General features: G+C 40.4%; 1 protein-coding gene across 1 annotated transcript in view; it reads left to right on the top strand.

Annotated features, from left to right (window-relative positions):
* The first annotated feature begins 2,403 nt into the window (after positions 1–2,403).
* cabp7b (calcium binding protein 7b) overlaps positions 2,404–11,550 on the top strand; it is a 27,815-nt gene continuing 18,668 nt past the window's right edge. Inside the window, exon 1 of the mRNA XM_023983745.1 lies at positions 2,404–3,516. Within this exon, the coding sequence (XP_023839513.1) occupies positions 3,402–3,516 (115 nt within the window). The 5' untranslated portion in view covers positions 2,404–3,401. The remainder of the gene's footprint in view (positions 3,517–11,550) is intronic.

Below are 11,550 nucleotides of genomic sequence, written 5' to 3'. Positions count from 1 at the left end.
AACGTAAAGTTCTGCAGGGCTATACAGCTACTGTGCAAAAACAACATCCCACAAACTAGGGTGGAAAAACAGGCTGCCTAAGTATGATTCCCAATCAGAGATAACGATAGACAACTGCCTCTGATTGGGAACCATACACGGCCAACAAAGAAATAGAAAACTAGAATGCCCACCCAAATCACACCCTGACCTAACCAAATAGAGAAATAAAAAGGCTCTCTAAGGTCAGGGCGTGACAATAATTTTATTGTGTGCTGTTATGATCTTATGTAATAAATGAGACATCTTAACGCATGTTCCAACGTTTTTAGTCGAGAACGAGGAATCTTTTTCCCTGTGTTATCTAGCATTTCCAGGAGGAGCTACAGTGCATCTGTAACACTGAGTGCAGACATTTGAGAGGTTGATAGCTWTAGGCAAAAGACAAACTACATTTCAAGCCATCAAATCCGATGCCTCGTCTAGTGGATCGACTAAGAACATTTCTACTTATTTTGCCCTGCCGAGGCATAAAGTCTGAAATCCCTTAATGTAGGTTTTCCCCCAGTGGAGAATGATTTATATAACATATGTTCTCTCTGAAACAGCCATAAAACAAACAAGTAGCAATAGAGGTTTGTTTTAATGGGATTTTGTCTGTCTTTTTACCGTGACTCCAACATTTCACTGTGACCTCCATCACACTATTGAAGAAGTTATGAGACTAATGAAATTGATACTGACAAGTTAGGGGATCTTACTTCATTGGTTTACTGTTACAAAGAGGGACAAATCGTTATTTTTCACCTGTGCAGTACAAGCAAAAAAACAAAGGGAAGAAACGTGTTAATATCGACAGACCCTGTCACCCCTGGGTCTATAAAAATGGTCTGAGACCATTAAATATTTGACAAGAACAAAAGAGGAACCCATGCTGGCTGTTGGCTGAAAGCAGTTTGGACGTCAAACGCTGTATAGATAGATGTCTGACCTTCTAATACCGCCTGTGGACAAAGAATGTGTACACTGTTGAGGAGCACCTTTTGCCCTAAACCTGCTCTCTCACACTTGCACATTTACACGCACAGAGACAAAGACACAAACAAACTCATGCAGTGCAGTGCCCACACAGTGAAGAAACAACAGGTTATTTTATATGTTATACTAGCAGAGCTAGTAGGACATTGAAAATCAATACATATTTAAAGGTGACGTACTCATTCACCATATATGCAAGGATGCCTTTGAAAACAAGACACGTACTGTGCAGTGTGGGGGAAAACAGAGTCTCACTAACTGTGGAATGGTGATCTCAGCAAAGAAATGCTAGCTACCTGTTGTTCAGTTTATGAACTGCACACATGTTGATGTTAAGGTCAACAGGTGGGTTCCTATAGACATTTCTAGTAGCCTACTGTTTTGTTCTTCTTCTAAAAAGCTGTGCCTGTCTTTCTTGGTTTGAGAGGATGACTCAGGGTCTGAGCCATCATATATCCATTGTACTGTGGAGGGGTTTGGAATGAGAGGGGCCTGTTATTCAGCTTTCATAAAGCCTGCTGCTGTCAGAGCCCAGACAGAGGCTCCGGGAGGGGCGCAGGTGCAGCAGAGAGAGACAATCCCCCAGCATCCAGAAGGGAATAGACCTGTCAGCCAAACCAGCACGAAAACAGCCAAAGAAACCATAGAGAGCCCTCACCACAGGATTCTCATTCAACTATGTAAAGAATCCTGACACATAGCCAACAAACAAGCAGCGCATAAATATATATACACTCAGGCACACACACACATATGCACACACGCTGCTGAATAATTTCAGAAATTGTGATTCTAGTTTGCTTCATCCACAGACTTGAGTGATGCATGCTTTATTAAATGATGCTTCATTGAAAACATATTGAAGAACTTCAAAAGGAAATGGTAGGGGCATTTGGTTTCTTCGATTTCAGACTGACATGCAGCGTGCGGTAAGTGTATGAACGTTAGAATGCGCTATCCTTGGTGCTGAAATTGAATTACGGTGCGCGGCTTTGACCTTCCTACCACAGCAGGTGTCCTCCAATAAAATCAAACTGAAGTTCACCTCTTGCTACTCGGGATCAGCCCTTGCACATTTGTATTATCAAATACAAATCTCTAGAAATAAAACTATATTCTTATATAAAACGACATCATGTCTCTATCTCTATTACACTGTCCATCCATTCATTCAACATTATGTGCCGTAATACAAGATACAATGACCATCATGTTCAAGCATCACTAGTAAAACGAGTCAGTCATCAATGTCAACCTTGAGAGACACTTTTGTGTTCAATTAGATAATTTAGTCTACTTAGAAAGGGGAGGTGGAGGAAGTGTCATCACTGGAGGGAGAGAAAAGCTTGGGGAGCTTGGACTGAGAAAAACAAAATGAGACGGCAGTGTGCAGAGCAGACGGCTCGAGGAGGATCAACCTCAAGGATCCATCTGAAGACGCAGTGGGTCGCCCAGGAAACCCCTTGACAGTTGAATACTTTGACAACTCTAGATCTTTGTTTTGATGTTATTTCAGGGTTTTTCTGGTTTTATTTTCAATGAGAACGTTACAGACAAAAATATCTTCAATAGGCTACCGTTAGAAGCTTTTGGGGGCTATTAGCTAGGCTACTTACAGTTTTATCGACTGGTCTCCAGAAGTGAAGATAAAGGAAACGGAAAAGGAAAGTGTAAGGAGACGGAAGGCAATACATACCTTGTACAAAACAACGACCTGTAGGACTTTAAAAAAAAAATCTGTTCATGTTAATCCTATCAAACAGAAAATAGAAGTCTTCAGTCTAACAAATATGAAATGACATGCATTTCAAAGCCAGCGCAGACATAAACTGCTCTCGAATTGGATTTGTAGTTAACACGTTTTTTTTATATATATAGTTGTAGTTTCTATTTTTGTATCATTATTTTATTCCCATATATGCGGAATAAAATATCTTGCAATGTGCCGATTAAAATAGTTGGTTTTGATGTAACAAAGATATTTGCTATGTTTATTTGAGACAATAAAATAGATAGAATTACGACCAAAAAGAAAGTTTAAGCAATATATCTAGTAGGCCTACTTATATCCTTCGGTAATTGTAATGCAAAGTTGATGTGACATATAGGCTACACAAGCACTCTTGATGTATAGGCATTACATGCATTGAAGACAAAGCAGAGACACCTGCCACTTTGTCCGGGACTTCGCGAGCTTCGATTCAGCCACTGTTTTCTCAACAGGCTACACCAAAAAACAATAACGGTCAAGTGACAGAACCTGAACAGAGATCTTTTTTTCTGGTTGCAAAATGTTGTTCTCCAAAGTGGACTATAGCAAAGTTTCGGTCAGCAAACTACAGTGAGCTATATGAAGATCGCGACACAGATTTTCCCTCGCAGAAATGCCCGTGCGAATGCCAGTGCGAACCACAAGGTTCATGTACAAGGGAAATTGCACTATTCCAGATATCCTATCATACCGGACCCCCATTAACCTGCCCGAGGATGAGGTGGAAGGTGAGTCATGATTATTATATCTATTGTTTCATGTCTTGCCTAAATCCATTCTGCATGTGGAGGATCGATACAGCCAGGTCAAGAAAATGACCCTTGCCTTGACGGTGCAATGAGTCACTCGATCTCACCGGTTCAGCACCYTGGAGAGCGCGCCACAGCTACGGGGCTAAATGTTAGCACATCACAATGGTCTCACACAAGAGCAGCAATTACAACTTCAAATGCACGCAGATTGCCCAAGTATGTTCTATCATACTTGTCTTGACTCATTCACTTGTTCAGAAGACAACGTACATGTTCCCAGCTGTTAAAATTGCGGCATAAACATATGCCATTTACCAGACGTTTTTATCCAAAGCGATTTAGTCATGCGTGAATACATTTTACTTATGGTTGGGAGACATCAGTTAGCACAACGTTTTTGTAATTGTTGTTCATAATCTGTTTTGATGGTAGTTCTACCATCTGCAAAGTCATTAAAACCAAAGTGAATGTATGCACAGCGGTCTAAGGCAYTGCATCTCAGTGCTAGAGGCGTCACTACAAACCCTGGTTCGTTTCCAGGCTTTATCACAATTGGCCTTGATTGTGAGTCCTATAGGGCGGAGCACAGTTGGCCCAGCGTCGTCCGGGTGAGGGTTTGGCCGTGGTAGTCAGTCATTGTAAATAAGAATTTGTTCTTAACTGGCTTGCCTAGTTAAATAAAGGTTAAATAAAAACTACAAAACAATTTCTAAAACAAAAGGTTCTACCTAGAACCTAAAAAGATTCTTTGGCTGTCCCCATAGGTCGGAGAAACCGTTTGAAAAACCCTTTTAGGTTCCAGGTAGAACCATTTTGGAGATCCCTACATGGAACTCAAAAGAGTTCTACCTGGAAGAAAAAAGGGTTCTCCAATGGGGGCAGCCGAAGAATCCTTAAGAATAGCCCTTTCTAACAATTTTTTCCTGTAGGCATGCCAATCTGAATGAGTGCTATGAGGAACTATTATTCATTCCAAGGCTTACAGGCTTGTAAAAGTATGCCTTGAATATTGCTAGACAATATTTGTTTGAATGTTGCTTGAATGGTCCTTGTATATCTTTGTAATGAGTGAATTTTAAGGCGTTAACACCAATGACATACAACTTTTAATTAGCCTTCTTTGTTTTTATTGATCTATACAATATATTACATACTTTTGTTTACTTTCTAGCATTCAAAATAATAGATATCTCTAAACCCCCCAAACATGTCACAACTGGAAGAAGCCAATTAGCTTAGCCTAAGTACCTTAAACAATGCATAAACATAATGTTTTGCAATATAAAGAACTTATGTTATGTTTTATCATTGACAAACCGTTCAATACAAAAAAAAAGAATGTATGATGTGTAGGGTTGCACATTTTGGGGAATATTCAGAGGTGGAAACTTTCCGTGGGAATTAACGGGAATATATGGGAATTAACGGAAATATATGCACATTCATATTAATACCATTTAAATGTAGATGTTTTTTGCATTGGATATATTTACCATATCATACGGAGACAGAAACATAAACCTTTTACCTTATCATAAGTAGACATAATTGCAAATGATTATATCCCTCCGATAGAAATGTAAAAAATCCCAAAGTCCTTGCTTGGAAGTATACTTCACCAGACTGCCAACAACCTTGCCCTCATCCAGGCCAAGGTKGCAAGAAACGGTAGTGATGGCACCATAGGCCTTGTTGATCTCTGCACCAGACAGGATGCTCTTGCCAGCATACTTGGTCCAACATGTMYGCTGYGGCGTGTATGGGCTCCAAGCAGAAGTCGTCACGCTTTTTGATGTATTTCAGAACTGCAGTTTCCTCTGCTTGGAGCAAAATTGAAGTGGGCAGGACAGTAGGGATTTATTCTCTTACATCTGCAAGGAGAGTCTGAACATCAGACAGGATGGCATTGTCTCCCTAAAACAGTGCAATGGCTACTGCTATAGGTTTCAGGAGTTTCAGGCTGCTTACCACTCTCTCCCAAAATACATCATCCAGGAGGATCCTCTTGATGGGGCTGTCCATATCGGCAGACTGTGATATGGCCATTTCTTGGAGAGACTCCTTCCCCTCCAGGAGACTGTCAAACATGATGACAACACCACCCCAACGGGTGTTGCTGGGCAGCTTCAATGTGGTGCTCTTATTCTTCTCACTTTGCTTGGTGAGGTAGATTGCTGCTATAACTTGACGACCCTTCACATACCTAACCATTTCATTGGCTCTCTTGTAGAGTGTATCCATTGTTTTCAGTGCCATGATGTTCTTGAGGAGCATATTCAATGCATGAGCAGCACAGCCAATGGGTGTGATGTGAGGGTATGACTCCTCCACTTCAGATCAAGCAGCCTTCATGTTCACAGCATTGTCTGTCACCAGMGCAAATACCTTCTGTGGTCCAAGGTCATTGATGACTGCCTTCAGCTCATCTGCAATGTAGAGACCGGTATGTCTGTTGTCCCTTGTGTCTGTGCTCTTGTAGAATACTAGTTGAGGGGTGGAGATGATGTAGTTAATTATTCCTTGCCCACGAACATTCGACCACCCATCAGAGATGACTGCAATACAGTCTGCTTTCTCTTTGATTTGCTTGACCTTCACTTGAACTCTGTTGAACTCTGCATCCAGYAAATKAGTAGATAAAGCATGTCTGGTTGGAGRGGTGTRTGCTGGGCGAAGAACATTCAGAAATCTCTTCCAATACACATTGCCTGTGAGCATCAGAGGTGAACCAGTTGCATACACAGCTCAASCAAGAYATTCATCAGCATTTCTCTGACTGCGTTCCTCCATTGAGTCAAAAAACCTTCTGATTCCAGGAGGACCATGAGCTGTTGCTATTGATAAGGTGGCTGATTCATCATTTTCACCTCGAATAGAAGTAGAGGGACTTTGTCAGAGGTTGCTTGTTGTGAGCGCTGAGGGAACTTTATGCASTTGGCCAGATGATTCTGCATCTTTGTTGCATTCTTCACATACGATTTGGCACAATATTTGCAAATGTACACAGGTTTTCCTTCTACATTTGCTGCAGTGAAATGTCCACTGTAGTGAAATGTCCACTGCAGTGAAATGTCTCTCACGTACAGTTGAGAATCAGCTGTACATGTGATGGAAGAATGCACTGTACATGTGATGGAAGAGTGCACTGTACATTGATGCAGCTGAGAATCAGCTGTACATGTGATGGAAGAGTGCACTGTACATTGATGCAGCTGANGCACTGTACATTGATGCAGCTGAGAATCAGCTGTACATGTGATGGAAGAATGCACTGTACATGTGATGGAAGAGTGCACTGTACATGTGATGGAAGAATGCACTGTGCATGTAGAGAGTTGCAATTCCATTGAATTGGGGATAGTTTAACCAAAATATGTCACAAGACCTAGAATTGCCTTATATGTATCCCACAAAAAAAGGTTCACTGTTATAAGCTAACTTTTTTGATGAATTTAAGCAAAATTACCAAAATTACCGGGCTTAACTTCCCATGGAAAAATTCTGGAAAAATTCCAGAAATTTACCGGAAAGTACCCAACCCTTTGCAACYCTAATAGATGTGTAACTATTTGTCATTTTAAAGTGTTCTTCATGGTTGCAAAGGTAAAGGACCCAAATGCCACCGCAATTCAAGAACACCCACATAATGATACTTATAGTGACTCCATACACTCCTGTTTCACAGAAAACTTGCTGGACCTACATCTTCCAAATCTTTGTTATGTCTAGCAGTAAATGGAATAGCTCTCACTCAATATAGATGATTTATCAATCGTCTGTATCTTGCAAAACAATGCTGATTCAGACTGCCTGTGAGTAAGCATGTGTCTGTTACAGATATTATATATTTCAACAGCAATCACTCAATTAACTCCATTAATCAGATAAATACATTATTTATTGAAGCMCCTGTCTATTTCCCACTCCAAGTTACAGTATTTCCTTTGGAAGCCACCCAGCATCCACAGAGTGTATCTATCTGCCTACTCTAATAACCTTTCTGATGTGATTCAATTAAAGCTATGACTTATAAGTAATGCATTGGTGCTGCAGGGAAGGGACATATAGAGTAAAAATCAGGAGACAGATGAAATCACCAAGTGTAATTGTGTAGCAGGATAAAAAAAACAAATAATTCCACCGGCATTTCCTGAGAGAACATAAAGTAGCAGAGACGAGCCGACACCAGAATATAACCTGGGTACGTCTGTCTTTTCCAGATCTGAATCATAGAGAACAAAGTACTTACAATTCAAATGGAAGAAAAAAAACATTTGGCAATTATTAACTTTTTCACACTTTAAGAAAAGAACAGTCATTAGAGTACAATCCAGCGTGACGTGACCCTGAAGTAGAGGATATTGTGCCTTTCAGTCCATATGTGTTGCCTGGTATGGCATTGGAACTCACAATCTGTGATGACTGCTGATGACGAGTGTGACTCACAGCAGCCAATAAGAAGTGAATATATTCATGACATTGGCTGCTTTTCTGAAGGTCATTGATGATTGACAGCAGAATATGACATGGGGCAGGGAGGTGTGAATGCTACCTGGAAGCACCAGATGATAATGAAAAAAGCCACTTTATTCTGAAATAAAGTGGTTCATGGTGGAGATTTGTGAACTACAGTAAATACATAGATATTAAAACAATCAACAGTATAATACAAATCTTTAGTTAGGGATTGATTGACATTGATGCATCATTGTTCTAGTTGACGTTAGTTTGTCGATAGAGGTTGCAAACCATAGAGAACCTATGGGTTTGGGTAATAGAGAACCTAGTCTTCCACAGTAGATTTGGTCCTGGGTTACAAGATTAACCAAATATCACAACTCGAGACTATTATTCATTTACTACTCCAGGAAGAATGGGCTGTGTAGTTCAATTCATAGGGGATGTCTTCATTTAAAAAAGCCTGATTCTAAAGTTCACATCGTAACAAAATCTCCCTGGCTTTTGGTGTCCAGCTGCATCTCAGCAGAGGGATCATTAAAGAGATCCTCTGTCTGGCATTGGGTAAAAACCAAAACCCTGCCTGAATATAGTAGCATTCTTCCTGTCTGAAAGGGCAGTTTGGTGGTTCCAGCAATGATGAGATACACATACAACACAACACAACTTCATTAATCCCCAAGGGGCAATTCCTTTCAGGCTGACAGGGTGCTTCAGACAGGACAAACACACACTGACAGTGTAAAAAATAAATAGAAACACTTATTAAGGCATCAGTTCAGGGTGCATAGTGCAATTTAAGAAACTTAAAGTTAATGGTATTCACAGTTCTTAATTAATTGTAGGGGTAAACTATCTCTAGAATAGTCCATCAGACTTCCTTAATGTTCCTATTAACCAGGCGGATGGCYTTGGGCACAAACAAGGCCCTGCATGAAATAGAATGTGTTTTCATACATTTCGTGAAAGTTGAGAGTGGAGATTTTGTTGTTGTAACACCCTAATCAAAATCTGTTTAAAGGCTAGTGTTTTTGGAGCAAAGTCAACAAGAAGAAAAATAGAGATGACAGTCAGATCAGATATGGCTGTGTCTTTCACACGGATAATGACATTTCTATTTCTGCTRTTAGTTGGTCGCCCTGGCCCCAGATCTGGCCAAGCTGTCTCGCCCTAAAATTCCATCATTGCTTTGAGCAACTTATTTGGCATGGAGAAAAAAACTAGCTGTTGGGGAACTGAGACTCTAATCAAAAGACCAGCCATGACGGGGCCCAACTCATAGAATTAGATCAAAACAAAAATGCCCAAGATGCCATATGTTGCAGGTGGAGTGCCAGCCAAAGGACAGTGCAGCAGGCAGAGCTCTGCAGCAAATCATTGACTTATTGAGGAAGCCATTTGACTGCTGTTTACTCATTGAGGATCATCCAATGTAACAGGCACAGTGAGCTGTCCAAATTCAGACAGGGGGGTGGAAAAAGGACAGGTTGATTATGAGGGGAAAGGCTTGATAAAATTTGCACAGGAGCCAATTGTCTTTTTTTTCCTGAAATAATTGGCTTGTGTTTTTGGCTGGGTGGCTGGCTGGCTGCTGTGACTGATTACACTATAATACTGCACTGTCCAAGTTCAAATATGAAAACCTGCGTGCTCCTTGAAGATAACACTGCAATGTGTTAATATGATAATTGTGACATTTACATTTTCTCACCAAAATTACAATTATTATAGTTGTTAAGTGACAAAAATCATGCATTTAAAAATTATATTCAAAATATGTTTTTAAATATGTAGTGGGGAGGTGATACTATATTCATCATCAGTGAAAACAAACGGGAATAGGGATTTAAGAGAATGGCACTTTTTATCATTCTTCCGAATCCCTAGTCCCTACAAACAAGAGTCAACTCCTCAAAATAATCAGACTGCACAGTTAATTCAAGTGTACCTCGACAACTATTGCATAGTCAGGAAAGTGTTTTTAACTGCCAGTTGTGGCACTTGAATGTGTCTGCCGAGCTAGATAAGACTGGTGGTTCGCCCACACAGCACTGACTTCCTTAGAGTGAGGTCCCAGATCTCGGTCTCTCCCCACCCCTCTTCCTGTTTGTCAACGCACAACTGACGGARCCTGCAAACGTTATTTATAGATCACAGCATGTCAAAGAATCCCCCAGACACCAGGCATTGGAGTAGGGCTCAGATCACTTTCCACTTTGTATGCAAAAGCTATCTTCATGCATGGTTACAAATGGGAAGAGGTTGCAGTAAGCACCTCATATAAAGGAGAGGGAGGCTTCTGTCTCTACTATCTGTAAATCTGCAAATCAATTAATCTACTATTATATTTGATACAATGTTAACATTTGACAGAGACCCACAAACCTCTAGTCCCCCATCAGCTGATTCCCACATAGTACCAAACACACAGTTGACACACACTGGACTCTAATCGGGATATAATAGAGTGCATACATACAGGTGTAGGATCTTAATTTGACCAGTATTGTCACAGCAAAATAATCCTGCAGCAACAGGATTTGAAGGTTTAGTCCATAMTGTTGCTTGATCGGTGGTTAAACTATTGGCTGGTCAAAATGAGGCTACATGAAAAGTGGAAAACTGTTAATATAMCCATGTGTTAGTGAATTTATGTAAATAACGAAGCTCATCTGCAGGAAAACTCTCAGCAACAAAAGAGTGATCAAATTAAGATCTTMCATCTGTAAYAGAAAGAATCATYAGCATTATATTTTATTGAGCAAGATTTACAAGGTTTTCTAAGTGCTATCGAACAAAATGGCATGGCATTGTTTGAACAAACTATAACACTAGTATATAGTGCTGTTCTCATCAAACACTGTTACCCTGATCACTTACTGTATGTAGCTGGGTAAATTCCCAGAATGGGGAATCCTATGCCAAATGTTGACATATGGTAAGCAGTGGTGTCCCAATGGACTCACCAGCAGTTTAAATTAGTACCAGTGAGGCTTTTCCTCTCATTTGCAGGGTCCCAGAATACTGTGAACTATGAGGTGGTTTCCTCACCTTACCTCACCACCACTGTGAAGAGCTCAGCTCTGCTATATCTAAGCAGACAGCTTGTACTGCAATTCCCATGGCACATCAGAAGAAGCTTAGTCTCTTGTATTATCTGTAAACCTGAAGAGATAACCCGGGATTAGTCATAACAAAGATGGAATGGAGATTGTGATAATTTGTTGGCGCGCTCTAGGCTTACAGTAAGCTATTTGAAGAGGAGGGCTCTCAACATGGATTCAAACAGTTTTAGAAACTTCAGAGTGTTTTCTATCCAAATCTACTAATAATATGCATATCTTATATTCTGGGGATGAGTAGCAAGCAGTTGAATTTTGGCATGCTATTTTCCCAAAGGTGAAAAAGCTGCCCCCTGCCCTCAAGAGATTTATACAACAGATTCTGGTATCACTGTTCTTAATCTAATATCAGAACCAAATTACCTGGATTGCAGTTGAGATTACATTAAAAGTTTACATGGTCCAGGTGATTCAATGGCGTTCGAGGATA

The sequence above is a fragment of the Salvelinus sp. IW2-2015 genome, linkage group LG4q.1:29 (assembly GCF_002910315.2).
Source record: "Salvelinus sp. IW2-2015 linkage group LG4q.1:29, ASM291031v2, whole genome shotgun sequence".
NCBI lineage: Eukaryota > Metazoa > Chordata > Actinopteri > Salmoniformes > Salmonidae > Salvelinus > Salvelinus sp. IW2-2015.
The sequence above is the reverse complement of the archived record's forward strand: the minus strand, read 5'-3'. Positions and strand labels throughout refer to the sequence as shown.